Source organism: Choloepus didactylus, chromosome 11 (assembly GCF_015220235.1).
Source record: "Choloepus didactylus isolate mChoDid1 chromosome 11, mChoDid1.pri, whole genome shotgun sequence".
In the NCBI taxonomy this organism is placed as follows: Eukaryota; Metazoa; Chordata; class Mammalia; order Pilosa; family Megalonychidae; genus Choloepus; species Choloepus didactylus.
Genome location: NC_051317.1, coordinates 64,478,845 through 64,497,076, shown reverse-complemented (window position 1 = coordinate 64,497,076; position 18,232 = coordinate 64,478,845). Strand labels below are relative to the sequence as shown.

Sequence of the window (18,232 nt, the reverse complement as noted above, 5' to 3'; positions counted from 1 at the left end):
GCTAAGTATAGAATTACCATATGATCCGGCAACCCCACTGCCAGGTATATACTCAGAAGAACTAAAAGCAAGGATGTGAACAGACATTTGCACAACAGTGTCCACAGCGGCATTATTCACAATTGCCAAAATGTGGAAGTAACCCAAGGGTCCATCAACTAATGAATGGAGAACCAAAATGTGGTACATACATATGATGAAATATTATTCAGCTGTAAGAAGGAATATGTACTGATACATGTGACAACATGGATGAACCCTGAGGACGTGATGTTGAGTGAAATAAGTCAGACACAAAAGGACAAATATTGTATGATCTCATGAATATGAACTAATTATAGTATTAGAATCTAGAATATATGTTACCAGGAGATAGAATGAGGACAGAGAATAGGGAGCTGATGCCTAATCTGTACGAGATTTCTAATTAAGTTGATTATAAATGTTTGGAAATGGATAGAGGTGATGGCAGCACATTATTGTGAGTATAATTAACAGTGCTGAATTGTGTGTGAGTGTGGTGGAAAGGGGAAATTTAGGGTCCATTATATCACTAGAAGGAAAGCAGGAGGAAAAAACATGAGACTGTATAACACAGTGAACTGTGTTGTGGATGATGACTGTGGTTAATTGTGTAAATAAAAGAATGTTCTTTCACAAACTAGAACAAATGTACATCACTATTATAAGATGTTATTACAAGGGTGGTATATGTGGAAAATTCACCAAATGCAAACCGTGGACTGTAGTTAATAATGTTTTATTCTCCCTTCACTTGTAACAAGGGTACCACACCAATGCTAAATGTCAACAATACTGAGGTGTAAATGGTATGGAGTTTTTCTTTTTGGAGTATTGATTGTGATGATGAATGCACCACTCTGTGATTATACTGAGAACCACTGATTTTACACTTTGGATGGAATGTATGGTGTGAATATATCTTAATAAAACTGCTTAAATTTTTTTAAAATATATAAATAAAAGAGTCTTGAAGTCTAGATACAAAATTAATTGTAGCAAAAAAGGGGGTGCAATTAGTTGTTATTTACAGCCTTTGTTAATCCCTTGTCATATCCTGAATCCATAAAGGAACAACTTCAGCACCAGGCCTCCATTTGTTTCCATCTACCTTGAAGAGATAGACTACCTGTGTGGTTACCGTGTTGCTTAACCACCTGTTGGTTTCTCTTTTTTATCATTCAGCCTCTTTTTCTGTGCTTTAACGGCTTTCTTTTTTACCACAGTGTTTGTTCACACGTGGATTTGCATTGTCCATAGATTTTTTTCTTCCATAATTTTTTTTCAAAACCTGTTCCTTAGTAAAATTTTCCGAAATTATTATTATTTTACCTCTGAACTTTTAGTGGCATGCCATAATACTCTGTAGTGTCTTGAAACAGCAGGAAAAAAGGGAAACTTCTTTAAGTTAAAGCCCAGCTCTCACATGGGATGCTTAAGTGGCAACCATAGGTGCTACTAAGACATTAGCATGGTTTCTCTTATAGACCCTTGGGGCTAGTCAAGAGAAACCCGAAGACTTCTTATACCATCCCCTCCCCTCTTCGGCACTAATTCAAGAAGTAAGCTTTTGGAAAGCTTCTGTTTGGGGGAACCAAATAAATAGATCAATTTCTCACTTATAGATTAAACATTATCCTAGGGAAGCCCTCTGAGTACTATTTTCCCTTCAACTCCAAAGAATAGAAAGTTAATACATTTGGTCAGCCTCTGGGGTTAGAACATCTGCATCATTTTGAGCAAATCTCTCTAAGCCTCGTGTTCGTCATTTGCAAAATGGTTAATCCATAGGATTATCATGAAGAGTATTCACTTAGCAGCCATCCATTGAGCTCCTTCTATATACCAGGCACGAGTATTCATGAGCAACACAGACAATGGCATGTAAATAAGAGAAAAAGTGGCTGGATTAGGGGGAGCTACTTTAATTAGGGTGGTTAAAGAAAGTCTCTTTGAGAAGGTGACATTGGCATGAACATTTTGAATGAGGAAAAGGGGCTGCAATGTAAAGATAAGGCAGAACAGTTCCAGGCAGAGAAAACAGTTAAGTTTAAAGCCTTGATATAGAAACATACTTGGTATGACAGACAGAAAATATCAATAGGGCAAAGTGGCCGGAGATATAGCTGGAGAGAAAGGCTAGATATTGTAGGCTAAGGCAAGGAGTTTGGATTTTATTCTTGATCCAGTGGGACTCCGTTAGGAGGAATTAAGCAGGGAGATAATATAATTTATGTTTTAGAACATGTGGAAGGAAAAGAACAGAAGCTGGCAGAAAAGGAGAGAGATTGTTTGGACTAGGGTTTTAACAATGGAAATGAGGAGAACTGATTAGATGCAGCGTATATTTTTAAAATAGACCAAATAGGACTTGCTGTTGGATTGGATATAAGGGGTGTAAAAAAGAGAGGGATTAGGGATGGACTCTTCTCGGATGGGTAGTCTATTGAAGTAATGAGTTTAGAGGTAGAAATTAACTGTTTGGTTTTGGGCATGTTAGGGTTGAGATGTTTGTGGACATCCAAGTGAAGATATCAAGAAACAGTTAGCTCTATTAAGGTAGAGGTAAAGTTTGAGAGCTGCCAGCATGCAGATGACATTTAAAGCTATGAGACTGTATGAGGTCAACTAGGGAGGGTGTAGATGTGTAGGATAACCAAGGACCCTGGGGCACTTTGGTAAGATCAAGGGACTGAATGTAGGTAAAGCTCTTGGCACAGCACTTAGCCCATAGTAAATGGTGAAATATGTGCCATTATTGTTGGTTTTGGGTGCTTGTTTCTTCAGCTTCAAGCATATGAGGTTGGTAAAGCTATAAAAGGTCAGATTGTCCCAGACCTCACCATTCTGCTACCTCTTCCCCTCTTCAGGGAGCCAGGTGACTCCTTGTCAGGGATCTATTTACTTCCCATATTATCCCATGTCTTGGGTGTTTTCTTCAAAAGGCCACCTTGGTAAGGAGTAGAATGTGCTATATAGCATTGCCTTTGGAACATAAATTGTATTCGGTGGGGCAGGCTCCTGTAGGGCCTTGTGCATCTAAGCACTGTTGGTTGACGTTTGCTAAAGCTGCCTGTGGGCACTGGCTGGGATGAAAATTTCTTTTTAACCAATACTAGTTTACAGCACAGAAGGCGGCTGTAATTTGTTTGTCATTGCACTTAACTTGATGCCCATGCCCAAAATCGGGCTGTAGGAATGAGGTCGGGATGAAGGTGCCTAAACATTGCTCCTAAGAAGCTTCCACAGTCTCTCCAAAGAAGCCAAGGGAGGCCCAGCTCTCTGAGTTCACCCAACTTCGAAGTCAGGATTCTCCACAGTTCCCTTACATCTGTGGCCTCTTCTCCCTCAATTCTCTTGTTCTAGAAATTTCCATTACTTTTCACGTCAAAAGAAGTGGCCAGAATTTGATTTCCCTCTCACACACCAACAGGAATTGTTAGATCTCTAACATGAACCACACCCAAACCTTATGATTCAAATATTAGGTAAAATGTGATTTCCTTGCCTTTGATAATAAAAATCACAATAAACAAACAAATGAGTAAATCTCAGTATGTGCTTTGTTCTTTCCCTCTTAAAAGGCTCTGATGCTCCATGTCATAGCCCACAGCATAAAAGAAGACATGCAAGTGCTGGGCTTGCACCTCAAACCAAGCAGGTGTGTGTAGAGTATGAGAGAGAGGAGACTGTGGTGAGTCCCTGGGTGTTACCTTCAGAAGTCTGTAAGATTCTTCGTGAGAGTCACAGTTCCTTTCTGCATGTAAGCATTGTTCCAGACTCCAGTTTGCCTAGTGATTCCTCTGTGTTCAGTTTTATGTGTTTGTATGTTGGGGGAGTGGGGGAGATGTAAGATTATTAGTGAGTTTGGGATAGTGATTCAAGGCATCTCTACTTCTGGCTTACTCCAGAGTTTTGGTTTTTTTTTTATATGAATTCTTCTTGACTTTGTGTTTTCTTTTTGGCTAAAAAACAACAAAAGCATAGGAACAGTTAATGTAGCACAAGTATTGAGTCAAATGATGTTTATCTCATTGCCAGTCTAGATGTACTAGAGAATCACATCCCTGGATACCTTCATATTTCCTCCAGCCCTCTGATGAATGAACAACCCTAGAACCTTTGAAAAGCTTAGTTGAGAGTCCAGATTCAGTTTTCTTTCTTGGGTTGGGACCACATCTTACTATCTTTCTTGATTTACTAGAGCTTGTCATCAACTGAGGAAGAAGAGCTGGAGCCTCCTTTTGGGGTGAGTGGCGTGGACAGCATGTCTGAGAGCACTGGCAGCATCCTCAGCAAGCTTGATTGGAATGCCATTGAGAACATGGTGGCCGGTGTAGAGGACAAGAGTTTGTCCACTAGGCCTTAGGCCTGTAAGACCTGGATATCAAAGAGACGGCCAGCACCTCAGTACATGGATATGAAAGATTTGTGGGTTTAAGGGAGAGGAACAATGAAGGAAGCACTATGAATTTGCCACCTGCAACCATGTTATTACCTGGATTAACCTTTTCAAGAGGGAAAAATAAACATTTCTCAATAATTTTCCCATCATGGGGAAAGGTTGTTTAAATATAGGTGTATTTTATGTTTTTGCATTTGACTCATTTTTTGCATAATAAAAAAGAAATCATAAATACTTTTCCAAATAAGTTTCATAATATTTAAACTACCTTCAACAAAAAGTGTATTTTTTTGTCTCCTTCTTTACTGTCCCTCAGCTTTGAGGAACACCCTTATATTTGTGAATATGATGGCAAAAATCTCTTTCCATTGAGGAGAAGAAAATCACCATCTCATCTGAGAGACTTAGTAATGAATCCTGTTTTAAAATAGATACTAAAATCCACCTTTGTAGGGCTTGCCCTAGAAGTAAAAAGGAACCTGCCACTTTCTACCAATCTTAAACTTAAATAGCCAAGTTTCAGATTGGCCAGGAGATCTTCTATCCTCTGCACTGTAGCCTGAAACCCTTGGAGAAAGAAATGGATGGATGCTTTGGGTGGGAAAGAAAGAGAGGGTGACTCCTGGCTCCCGAAGACTAAACTTTGTCAAAACCTGGTGCAGAACCCCTGTGTATTTCCTGGTATTGCACCCAAAAAAATATAATTTAGGAGATAATTTTTATGAAGAGACACTAATGACCAGGACCCTTCAACCGTTTGTCTAGTTTTGGTGTAGTGTATAGAATACTATGTGAAAAGGTTTCAACCAAAACAACATATTGTAACCAGTTGAATGCAGAAGCAGATATAAGAATTCAGCTGACTTCTATTAAGCCAGGCATTAAAGAGATTTGCAAAAATGCTAAAGTAAGGCAACTCTTCTTACTAAATTTTGCTTTGGCAAAGTTACTTTTATAAAAAATGTGTTAACTTCAAGAGAGGTTATTGTCATTTAAAATAAGTTAATATTTTAAAATTTTCTCAGTTTTAATTTCTAACACAATAAATTTTGATAGATATACCTGCATAAGCAGAAGCTCTTTGTGGGTCCTCAATAATTTTTATGAGTATTAAGAGAACAAAAAGTTTGAGAACTGCTGCTAACAATAGGGCTAATTATGGATCCCTAATGTATCAGTCTGCTTAGAGTCAATATTATACAAATTTACACTTGATGTTCCACACTTCTTCACATTTTATACTCCCTTCTTTACAAAGAAACTAATTTTACAACAGTAAATAATTATTTTTATGTGCTCACTCCTGTTCTGCTTTAAACATTCAGTTGTCTAAGAAAACAATTCATTTATCATTATCAATTATTGTTCATTTCTTCCTGTAGATCCAAATTTCTGTCTAGTATTTCCCTTAATCTGAAGAACATTAGCATTTCTTCTAGTACAGATCTTCTGGCACTTTCTTTCCTTGGTTTTCGTTTATCCAACTGTATCTTTATTTCACCCTTGCTTTTGAAGGATATTTTCAGTGGATGTAGAATTTGGCATTGACAGTTTGTGTGTGTGTTTGTGTGTGTGTGTGTGTGTGTGTGTGTGTGTATTTTGTTTTTTTGTTTGTTTGTTTGTTTTTACCCCCAGCATTTAAGGTGCTGTTCTAATGAGAAGTTAGCCACCATTTCTATCATTTCTGTATGTGTAATGTGTCATTTCTTCAGGCTACTTTCAATATTTTCTCTTTGATTTTCAGCAATTTGACTTGATATGCTTAGCTATGCATTTCTTTGAATGCATTCTTTTTTGGGTCTGCTGAGCTTCTTACATCTGGAGGTCAATGTTTTTTATAAAATATGGGAAATTTCCAGGCAGTATTTCTTCAAATACTGTTTTCCACCCCATTATCACTCTCTTAGTAATCTCTATTTGGTAGACAACTTGATATTGTCTCTCAGATCCCTGAAGCTCTGTTCATTTTTCTTTAATTTTTTTCTCTGTTATTTAAGTATATATAAGTTTTGCTGATCTGCCTAAACCTTGCTGACTTTTTCTTTAACCACTTTCAGTCTGTTACAGCCACTGAGCTAATTTTTTTTCAGTTATTGTACTTTTTAGTTCTAGAATTTCCCTTTGATTCTTTATATATATATAGATACTCTTTATATGTAATATCCATTTCTTTGCTTGCAGTCTCTGTTCACTCATTAAAACCACATTTTCTTTTAATTTTTTAAACATTTTTCTTTAGTTCTTTGAATATATTTATAAGAGCTGCTTTAAAGTCTGTCTAGGCCATCTCAAGCTTGGTTTCCATTGACTGCTTTTTTTTCTGGACTTTGCATCACATTTTTCCTTTTCCTAGTCTGGCAATTTTTTTTTTATTGTATATTGGAAATGGTGAGTGATATGCAATAGATTCTGGATTCTGGTATCTTCCTGAAAACTTGATTAAGCTAATCTCTTAAGGCTTTGTAGGCCTTATTTTAGAGAGCACAATCCTAAATTCTAAGGTGAGTCTGTCTGGTGTCTCATTTGGATGCCTGATGATGTTAATGAACATGTTAGCAAGATCTCACCACTCTGGCTGGGTTCAACCTTTATAATCTCTGTTCTTTCTCAACCTTGTAGCAGATGCTTTCTGACAAGCCTCATAAGTTTTGTGCTGAATATTTGCAGACCAGCTCTCATCCAAGGACTCATAACCCACATGTAGACTTTAAGGATTCCCTCTGCACAGCTTCCTTCTCTCTGTTGCCCTACCTGCAAATTTCAGCCACTGTGGCTGCTCCAAACCCTTATCTTTTCCTCCTCAGCTCATGGGATCACTGTGTTCTGCTTGGACTCTGGTGCATTGTGCCACAGTCAGGATAATACCCTCAAATAGCTAGATGTTCATGGGAGTCACCTCAACTTCTCTTGGGGATCACTGTCTGGTGCTGTTTTCCAGTGCCTAAGAACAATTGCCTTACATATATTTTGTCCAGTTTTATGGTTTAAGACAGGAATGCTAGTATGGCACTAGTTATTCTGTTATAGCTGGAAGCAGAAGTCTTCTCTTAGTCTCCATGAATTTTAAGTCCATACAACAAACCTGAAAATGAGGTAAAACGGAGGGCAGAGAGTATCAACAGACATCTAACTAGACGTCTCTAGCCTCTAACTTAAATATGCTTTCAGAGAGTTAAAAAACTGAGCTATGATGACTTTGTTCTGTGTGTCTGAACACACAGGAAACATCCAAATGAGAGTGTTTCAGACTCTTGCTTATAAGGAGGTCTAGATTTCATGCTATCCATTCATGAACTTTTAAAAGCAATTTCCATGTCTTTTAGCACTTACCATCATCAGGGATATCTCCAGTTATCAAGCGTGTTCCTCAAGTTATGAAAACTGAATTTTATTTTCCTCACACTTTTATTAGAAAGTATGTTACACATCATTTGGTAAAGGGTGTCTCTAAACCAAACCCACATGTCTTAGTCTGGCTGTTTCGAATCTGTCAGCAAAGGATGCTGAAACACAAAGCTTCTGCTAAGAAGTTATGTCCTTGCTCTTGGGTTAAAAAACACTGAGTTCAGCCTTATTTGCTTTCTCACATCAGCACCCACTGTTTCTAGACTACACTGTGTACTCCTCTAAATTTTTTATGAACTAGTGACAAGCCATTATAGCTTATATCATTTGCCATTTCTCAACAATTCAGATAACTATTGTTTACCATACATTATGCCCTGCTTAGCTTTTCTGTAAGAAATTAAACCTTGGTCCCTGTTGAGGAAATATGAGAAAAAGTAAGGAAAATGCACTTAACTGGGCAGAAGTCGTCACACTGGTGGCACGCTAGAATTTCACATCCTTCAGAGTGTTGCTTCACACTGACCAACCAAGTGTCCAGCATCTGGACTGTGGCCTTACACCTTAAGGAAACCCTGATGGAAATAAAACTTGCATTCTAATGAAAATATTCTATCTAGAAACATCTCAGTGGGAAAAAAAGCCTTGTTAGGTAAGGTTTGTAAGTTGGGAATGAATGGCCCAGCTTATTCCTATATGTGTGGGTCTGGAGCCAGTTTCTGTGGCAGGAGTTGCCAAGCTAAAGGGAAAATTTTTATATAGAATTTAAAGACCAGTGATGCTTTAAAAAAAAGGACTAAAAACAAGTATTTTAAATATGTTTAAAACAAGGATGTATAAAAATAAGCAAGTCAAAATAACACCAATATTAAGAAATACAGTGGATTTATAAATGTTTTTTATTCTCTTTAAACTCGAGAAAGATTAATAAAAGATTTAAATATATATATATATATATAGATATACCAACTCAAAGAGTATTGTAGAGAAGATATCACTGGATGAAAAACTCAACATATTTTGGAAGACAAAGTGAATTGAAGAGTAGCAACAGGTATAGCAGGGTGGAGGAAGGTATTATGTAATTTGTGCAAAAGAGGTTAGTCATTAACTTGTCTCAGAGCTGACTAGTGCAAAAAAGGGCATGGTGAGACAGCCAAAATCAGAGGGAATAATAGTAAGTCTATATCCAGAACAGTTGCAATTCCTCATTTCTGCAACCCTTCTGCAAAAAACTCCTAGAAGCTATGCCCCAGGTGGAAGTCTGGCTTCCCATCTGATCACCTTACAGCAGAGGTCAGCAAACAAGGGCAGTTAGGTAAATCTGGCACACTACCCGCTTTTGTAAACAAGGTTTTAATGAAACACAAATGTACCCATTTATTTACATATTATCTATGGCTGCTTTTACACTTCAATGGCAGAGTTGTGTGTTTGCAACTTAGAACTTATGGCCTACAAAGGCTAAAATATTTACATTCTGGGCCTTTACAGAAGCAAGTTTGTTGACCCCTCTCCTAGAGTGAAGCCCACAAGAGGTACTCCACTTGTGGTGGCCCAATGCCCAGGCCCTCTCCTAAAAGCCCGTAACAAACTTGCTTTAGCCCATAGCAAAATTGCTTTAGCCAAGGACAAGGGTCAAGAAAGTAAACAATCTCCCCAGAGGTGGAAGAATGTAATTATGGATGTAAAAATCGGTCAATTGTATATTAATCTTAAACACTAACCTTAGTAAACATCAGGTCTTAGGCCCCTTTAATGATTATACCAGAGACCCAATTTTGTCATACTATATGGAATCTTTCTTCTAAAATTGTATATTGCTTCATACATTTCTGTTCCCTTTATAGAGAATGAATCATCTGGTGGGATGTCACCAGAAAAATTTCTCCTATCCATAAGTCCCAATAAACCCATGTCCTCTCTGTGCCTGGTGTGTATTTTCAATGTAGCAGCGGCCCCCTCTCGTGCTCTGCAGGAGTTTGGTCTGGGCCCAAACAATTGGCGAGCCAGCCAGGAGACTGAAAGACTGCCGGCAGCAGTAGGCATGGGTCTGGGGAAGGGAGAATCTACGAAGAAAATCCCAGTTGAACTACATTGTCTAAGTGGGGAGGGGTGGCTGCCCTCCTGGATGAATAGGGACTGCTACAAGAACAGAAAAGCCCTAAAAACTGGCAGGTTTCTGTATTGCAACAGATAGGACAACTAAATCTTAGCAAAATAAAAAGAGAATGCCAAGTGGTGGCAGCCATAGCCTGGCCCCTTTTAGGAGGCTTATGTATGGCCACAGAGGAAAAATAGGTGACAAAAACAATAGTCTACCATCTAGAGGAAGAATTTAAATTAGAGAGACACACAGCTCACTCAAGTGGATGTGAAAGATGCCTTAACTGAGCACTTGCACCATGTGGATGATCAATTAGAATCATTAGCCTGTAGGTATGCTTAAGCCTGTGGCAAAAAATTACCTTGAGTTAAAATTTGGAGAATACTGACTAATCTGGGATGGGTCCCAAAAGTTTGGAATCCCATAGATTCTTCATCTGATGATGAAGAGGAGAAAAAGGAAGAGGTTTAGAAAGCAGGGGAAGAGCCGCCCAGCAAGTATGCCCAGTGTTAGAGCAAAAGACAAAAACAGCACAGGAATGACCTGCTGGAGTGAACCCTCAGAATTTACAAACTGTACATAAACTCCATGTTACCATGAGAGATTACACTATGGCAGAATTAGGGGACCTTGGACAGTGTTATAGGAAGCAAGCCAGGGAGTCGTTACCTGATTGGGTTTTGAAATTATGGGACACAGGAGCTGAGGGTGTAACATTAACTGGAATGGAAATGAGTAAATTAGCATCTATCACAACACACCCATCCCTACACTAGTGCCTGTATGCAGCCCTAAACAAGGTAGGTAGAGCTGATATCTTCATTAGCCTGGCTAATAGCTACATGCAACACTTCTTGGCCCAATGGGGGAGATGATATACCATACACCACTCCTCACTGGCAATCTATGGAAAAACTGCAACATGTTTTACTGGGTCTTGGGATGAAACATGCAGTATATTCTGCTGGCCCTGACAATGAAACTTTTGCAACAGGGATGAAAGACACTATCCTGCACACTGCTTCTAATCATTTTTATGGACCCCTCATGTCTATTTTGAGTCCTCTAGTGGGACATCTCATTTTGAGAGCTGGTCAAGGCATAGCAGATCTTGGAGAATTGGAGTGGCTCCAAAAAAAGAGGAGTGGGGATCATGGGAAAAACTCTCCAAGAACATGACGACCCTAATCAGGTCTCACATAAACAAATGAGGGCTGATCTAACTGTCATGGGGACAGAACTAGAAACCATAGGTAAACAACCAAATGCCATTTTAGTTAAATTGTGGAACAAATTACCCAAAGACAAAATATTTACTAAAATATATCCCCAAACAACTAAAGGGGAAAATAAACTGGCTAAGAAGCCCCCTTTCAAACAGAATGCTCTGCACCCCTGGAGGAGACTTGGCAAGCTCCTTTTATCCTCTCATAAGGAACAGGTCAAGATTCATGGATTCAAGCTATAATCAGAGACCCCAGGGATCAGAGGCTACATGTAGAATCAACTATTTACTGGCCTCTACAAAAAACAAAGAGTGCTGGTCCTAGTGGATATGGGGGCTGAATATACTCTAATTTATGGAAATGTAGCCCGATTTAATGGACCTGTGCTGGCCATAGACAATCAGAGCCAAATGGCATAATTTGATCTTGCAAATTAGGAGATTGCCTCCCCACCCCTGAATACACTGCATATATTTCTCCTATACCTGTATATATACTTGGAATTGATCTTCTCTTAAATTCCACATTACAAACCACCAGAGGAGAATTTTGCCTCTGGTGTAAGGTAGTGAAAGAGATCTTAAAGGGGCAGGCAAAATGGACCCCTGTAAAAATACCACAACCTCAAAGGATTGTAGCCACTAAACAATATATCAGGGGGACATCAAGAGATTTCTGCAACCATTAAGGAACTAGAAAGAGAATATTAATACCAACCAATAGCCTCTTTAAAAGCTCTGTGGGGCCAGTATGGAAAGCTGATGGAACTTGGCACATGACAGTGGATTACCATGAATTAAATAAATTAATGCCACCTTTATATGCAGCAGTTCCAAACATTGCCTCTTGACTACAAGAGATTAGCACTCAATTATGTCATTATCACTTTGTTTTAGACGTACTAATGCTTTTTTCAGCATTTCCTTAGATAAGGCCAGTCAACCTGCTTTCATCTTCACCTGGGAAGGATGACAAAGGACTTTCACTGTGCTCCCACAAGGCTATTTGCATAGCCCAACCATTTGCCATGACCTTGTGGCAAAAGACTTGGCCAGTTGGGAGAAACTCAAATATGTGACTTTATTTCATCATATTGATCATATTATACTAACCATAAATTCTCTTTCAGAACTAAAAGAAGTGTCAGAAACATTAGTAGCCCATCTCAAGAGCCAGGGATGGGCAACCAATCACAATAAGCTGCACAGCTCTGGCTGTATGTCAAATTCTTGGGTGTTACATGGTCAGGTAAGGCAAAAATTCCTTCTCCAGTAATTGATAAATTACATTTTCTTACACCACGTATGCCGAAACACTTAATGGCCTTTCTAGGACTACCAGGATATTGGAGACCTTTCATTCCCCATTGAGATCAAATATTAAAACCATCGTATGCGCTAATTAGAAAAGATCACACTTGGGAATGGGAGGACCTCCAGCAGGCTGCTTTTGAAAAACCAAAAAGGGCAATAGCACAGCACAAGTACTGAGGGTGGTAGATCCTGATTTACCCTGTGAATTGGATGTGGCTAGCACTGACATTGTTTTTGGGTGGGATTTGTGGCAGAAGCAACATTCTAAGTGAATACCCTTAGGGTTCTAATCACAATCATGGAAATGGCCAGAATTAATATATAGCCCCTTAGAAAAGCAACTATGTGCCACTTATAACGTTCTGTTGCAAGTGGAAGGTCTGACGCAGAAATGTCCTGTCACCTTAAGGACTACCCTCCCTATATAGACATGGGCAATAAGCCACACTCTGGCAGTGCACAGTTAAATACCTTAACAAAGTTGAAAGCTTACTTGTTGTGATGTAGTGTTTCAATACTAGCCCTCTTAGTGCCAAGATGCATGAAATTTTAGGACTGGTGTCATATGTAGGCGATTCAACAATTAAAATTGCTGTACCTGAAATATCTGTTGAAATGCCCACTATAGAGGGCATGGGAACAATTCCTAAGTCTGCTTGTGATACTGATGGATCTGCTAGCAGGCAGCCTCCCACATGGACAGCTGTGATGGTACAACCCAGTACTGACACCATATGGTGGGAGACTGGCACTATCAAAAGCAGTCAATGGGATGAATTAAGAGCCATAGGAAGGTAATACTGCATGAACCAGGAAACATGCTAACTGTATACTGACAGCTGGGCTGTTTACAAAGGCCTTTTGATCTGGATAGCAACCTGGAAACAAAAACAATAGTCATAGGTCACCTCCTATGGGGATGAGAGCTGTGAAAACACATCTGGGATGCCTGCCATTAATGAAAGGTAATGTCTACCATGTCCATGCTCACTCCTAACATGCTACCAGGCAACATTGAGGCAGACACTCTTGCTTGAATCCAGAGTCACACTATTGAAACTCAAGAAGCAGCTGAGTGACTTCATCAAAAGAGTGAACACTGAACGTATCAGATCTTATGGTATTTAGCCCAGTAGTTCAAGCTACCCGTCACATGCCAACAACTTATAGATATCACACAGGAGTGCCTGTCATGCTTCCTGTGATGACCACACCAATTGCCCCACTGGATGGGACACATCAGTTGGTTACAGGCTCCAGTGAACTGGTGGCAAGTGGATACATTGGCCCCCTTCCACTCTCAGAAGGGACAAAGTATGCATTCATTGCAGTAGATACTGCCACAGAACTTCTGTTAGGTTTTCCAGTTGGAAAACCTAATCAAAAATCCACCACACACTGTCTGGAAAGAGTAAATGCCTCTATGGAATACCTACACAAATAAAAAGTGACCAGGGAGCCACTTTCACTGGACAAATAATCCAAGCATGGGCTATGGACTATGATGTAACGTGGACTTTTCATCTACACTATAACCCTGCAGATGCAGGCCCTATAGAAAGAATGGTCTCTTAAAGGAACAGTTGAAAGATGATAAGAAATCCCTACAATAAAGGACTAAGGCTTTATCAGACTTTAACCTGCCTCAATTCTACACTGCAGGCTGCAGCCCCAGCTCCTATTGAAATGCTAATGGCAGGAATGATGCAGGCATGGAGAATACAAATTAATAGGCCAGTTGCTTTACAGCCCAAAAGGGAAAATGATCATAACTTATTGCTGAAAACTAAGATGGCGGCTAGCTGAAACAGGGCGAAAAAACACTTCCGTGAGAAACACTAGCTAAAAACCAGAAAGTGACCCAGAATACTGGTTACAGCGATGCACCAGCTGGACGAGGTCTCCTAGCTCCAGAGGGGCCGTATACTTGGTGAAACTGGGAGTCTGCATTCTGAAACGAGTGAGTAAGCTGGCTAGAAGACCCGCAGGCACGTGGTGGTCTGGGGAAGCCAGGGCTCAGCATTTGGAAACTGGCTGGCTCTTTAAAAAAAAAAAAAGGGAAAAACCCAGGAGCATCCGCAGCTGCAATAGTGGGAACCATGCAGTAAAACACAGCAAGAGGAGGCTGGGCCGGCCTCTCAGTGCCTGGCTGGGAAGATAGCCCATTGCAGATACCCTTGGGTCCGGGGGAATGGAGGGGAGAGCCAGAAGCAGAAAGAAACCCCGTGGCTAACAGCTGGCCCCCTGGAGGGCTGGATAAACTCCTGCCCGGGGCCGTGCCCACAGCCCAGAGCCCCGCCAGTTGTCCCAGAGCTGGGAAGGAGGAATTGTGCGAGGAGGGGGGGGTTGAGATGCCCCATTCGGCCATTTTTGCTTCAGGCTGAGAGTGCACCGCTGCACGGCCCGGCGGCCCAGGGCTCCCCTTGAGGGATGGCGTGCACTGGTGACATAGCATGGCATTCCCTTGGCTGAGCTCCTAGAGGATCGCAGCTTGGAGGGGGGACCCGCTCAGAGAACCCAGGGATGCTACACCAAGTCCGGTGGTTTGTGGATCAGCGAGAGAGAGGGTCTGGGGCTGAACTGAAATGAAGGCTTAGACTCTTGCGGTGGCCTTGAATCTCTGGGAACCTGGGGGATTTGAACATTAAAACTGCCCTTCCTCCCTGGCCACCCGTACACACGCCCCACATTCAGGGCGGACGGCTCCAGCAACACACCCAAACTGAGTTCTCCAACTGAACCCACAAAAATCATTTCCCCACACACTGTGGGAACAAGGTTGAGAACTGACTTGAGGGGTATAGGTGACTCACAGACACCATCTGCTGGTTAGAGAAAGTGTACATCACCAAACTGTGTTTCTGAAAAATTAAATGGATATCCTTTTTTTTTTACAACTTGAAAGAACCCTAGCAAGCAAAACAAATGCCAAAAGGCCAAAAACAACAGAAAATCTTAATGCATATGATAAAACCAGATGATATGGAGAATCCAACTCCAAACACACAAATCAAGATATTAGAATAAACACAATACCTCGCAAAATTAATCAAAGAACTACAATCAAGGAATGAAAACATGGCAAAGGATTTAAAGGACATCAAGAAAACCATGGCCCAGGATATAAGTGACATAAAGAAGACCCTAGAAGAGCATAAAGAAGACATTGCAAGAGTAAATAAAAAAATAGAAGATCTTATGGAAATAAAAGAAACTGTTGGCCAAATTAAAAAGACTCTGGATATTCACAATACAAGACTAGAGGAAGCTGAACAACACCTCAGTGTCCTAGAAGTCCACAGAACAGAAAATGAAAGAACAAAAGAAAGAATGGAGAAAAAATAGAAAAAATCAAAATGGATCTCAGGGATATGATAGATAAAATAAAATGTCCAAACTTAAGACTCATTGGTGTCCCAGAAGGGGAAGAGAAGGGTAAATGTCTAGAAAGAGTATTCAAAGAAATTGTTGGGAAAAACTTCCCAAACCTTCTACACAATATAAATACACAAAGCATAAATGCCCAGAGAACTCCAAATAGAATAAATCCAAATAAACCCACTCCAAGACATATTCTGATCAGACTGTTAAATACTGAAGAGAAGGAGCAAGTTCTGAAAGCAGAAAGAGGAAAGCAATTCACCACATACAAAGGAAACAACATAAGACTAAGTAGTGACTACTCAGTGGCCACCATGGAGATGAGAAGGCATGACATATTTAAAATTCTGAGAGAGAAAAATTTCCAACCAAGAATACTTTATCCAGCAAAACTCTCCCTCAAATTTACGGGAGATCTTAAATTTTTCACTGACAAACAAATGCTGAGAGACTTTGCCAATAAAAGACCTGTCCTACTTCAGATTCTAAAGGAAGCCCTACCAACAGAGAAACAAAGAAAGGAGAAAGAGATATAGAGAATTTTATAGACATATATAATACCTTATATCCCAAATCACCAGGACACTCATTTTTCTCTAGTGATCACAGATCTTTCTCCAGAAGGGACCATAAGCCAGGACATAAAACAAACCTCAAGAAATTAAAAAAAAATAAAATTGAATATACTCAAAGCACATTCTCCAACCACTATGGAATACAAATAGAAGTCAATAACTTTTGAACTGTAACTCCACTATTTACTTCCTACATGATATAAAATACACAAACTCTAAGGAGAAATCAGTGGTTTTGAACTCAATGTAGAATATGTAATTTTAGGCAACTATATAAAGGTGGGGGAATGAAGGAGTATAGGAACATAGTTTACGTGTCTTGTTGAAGTGAAGGTGGTATCAAAGAAAAACAAGATTGATATGGATTTAAGAGGTTAATTTTTTTTAATCTTGATTTTATTGAGATATATTCACATACCATGCAGTCATACAAATCGTACATTCGATTGTTCACAGTACCATTACATAGTTGTACATTCATCACCTAAATCAATCCCTGACACCTTCATTAGCATACACACAAAAATAATAAGAATAATAATTAAAGTGAAAAAGAGCAATTGAAGTAAAAAAGAACACTGGGTACCTTTGTCTGTTTGTTTGTTTCCTTCCCCTATTTTTCTACTCATCCATCCATAAACTAGACAAAGTGGAGTGTGGTCATTATGGCTTTCCCAATCCCATTGTCACCCCTCATAAGCTACATTTTTATAGAATTGTCTTCGAGATTCATGGGTTCTGGGTTGTAGTTTGATAGTTTCAGGTATCTACCACCAGCTACCCCAATTCTTTAGAACCTAAAAAGGGTTGTCTAAATTGTGCGTAAGAGTGCCCACCAGAGTGACCTCTCGGCTCCTTTTGGAATCTCTCTGCTACTGAAGCTTATTTCATTTCCTTTCACATCCCCCTTTTAGTCAAGATGTTCTCCGTCCCACGATGCCAGGTCTACATTCCTCCCCAGGAGTCATATTCCACGTTGCCAGGGAGATTCACTCCCCTGGGTGTCTGATCCCACGTAGTGGGGAGGGCAGTGATTTCACCTTTCAAGTTGGCTTAGGTAGAAAGAGAGGGCCACATCTGAGCAACAAAGAGGCATTCAGGAGGAGGCTCTTAGGCACAATTATAGGGAGGCCTAGCCTCTCCTTTGCAGCAACCGTCTTCCCAAGGGTAAAACCTACAGTAGAGGGCTCAACCCATCAAACCACCAGTTCCCTATGTCTGTGGTCATGTTAGCAACCATTGAGGTGGGGTAGGCCAATACCCCTGCATTCTCCACAGGCTCCTCAAGGGGGCACTACATATTTTTTTCCTTGTTTTTTTTTTTTTTTTTTTTTTAACCCTTTTTTCCTTTTTAAATCAACTGTATGGAAAAAAAAATTAAAAAACAAAACAAAACAGAAAAACATACAATAAAAGAACATTTCAAAGAGACCATAACAAGGGAGTAAGAAAAAGACAACTAACCTAAGATAACTGCTTTACTTCCAACATGTTCCTACTTTAAGCCCCACAGTAAACACAAAGAAATTATCAGAGAATATAACCATAGAGATGAAAAGTAGAGTTTGGGTTAAGAGAAATGGGGGAAGGGGCAATGGGGAGTTAAGAAATGAGTGTAAGGTTGCTGTTGGAGGTGAAGGGAAATTTCTAGTAGTGGTTGGTGGGAAAGAGCATTACAACATTCTAAATGTGATTAATCCCACTAATGGAATGCTAGGGAGGGGGTGGAATGGGAAGATTTAGGCTGTATATATGTTTCCACAACTGAAAAAAAAAAAAGACAGTCTAACTAGATGACAATTGAATGCTAAGGATGAACTTGGATGGGATTGGAGGATAGGGGACAGGTGGCTCAAAGG

At 39.9% G+C, this 18,232-nt stretch overlaps 1 protein-coding gene across 8 annotated transcripts in view; it reads left to right on the top strand.

Annotated features, from left to right (window-relative positions):
• Positions 1-4,670, top strand: part of CPLANE1 (ciliogenesis and planar polarity effector 1) — a 254,183-nt gene extending 249,513 nt beyond the window's left edge. For 7 of the 8 annotated variants that reach the window (XM_037799363.1, XM_037799361.1, XM_037799360.1 and 4 more), the window contains 2 exons: positions 3,606-3,784; positions 4,226-4,670. In XM_037799363.1, the coding sequence (XP_037655291.1) occupies positions 3,606-3,784; positions 4,226-4,390 (344 nt within the window). In that variant the 3' untranslated portion in view covers positions 4,391-4,670. The remainder of the gene's footprint in view (positions 1-3,605; positions 3,785-4,225) is intronic. The other variant, XM_037799359.1, reaches the window with a different exon arrangement.
• The last annotated feature ends 13,562 nt before the right edge of the window (positions 4,671-18,232 follow it).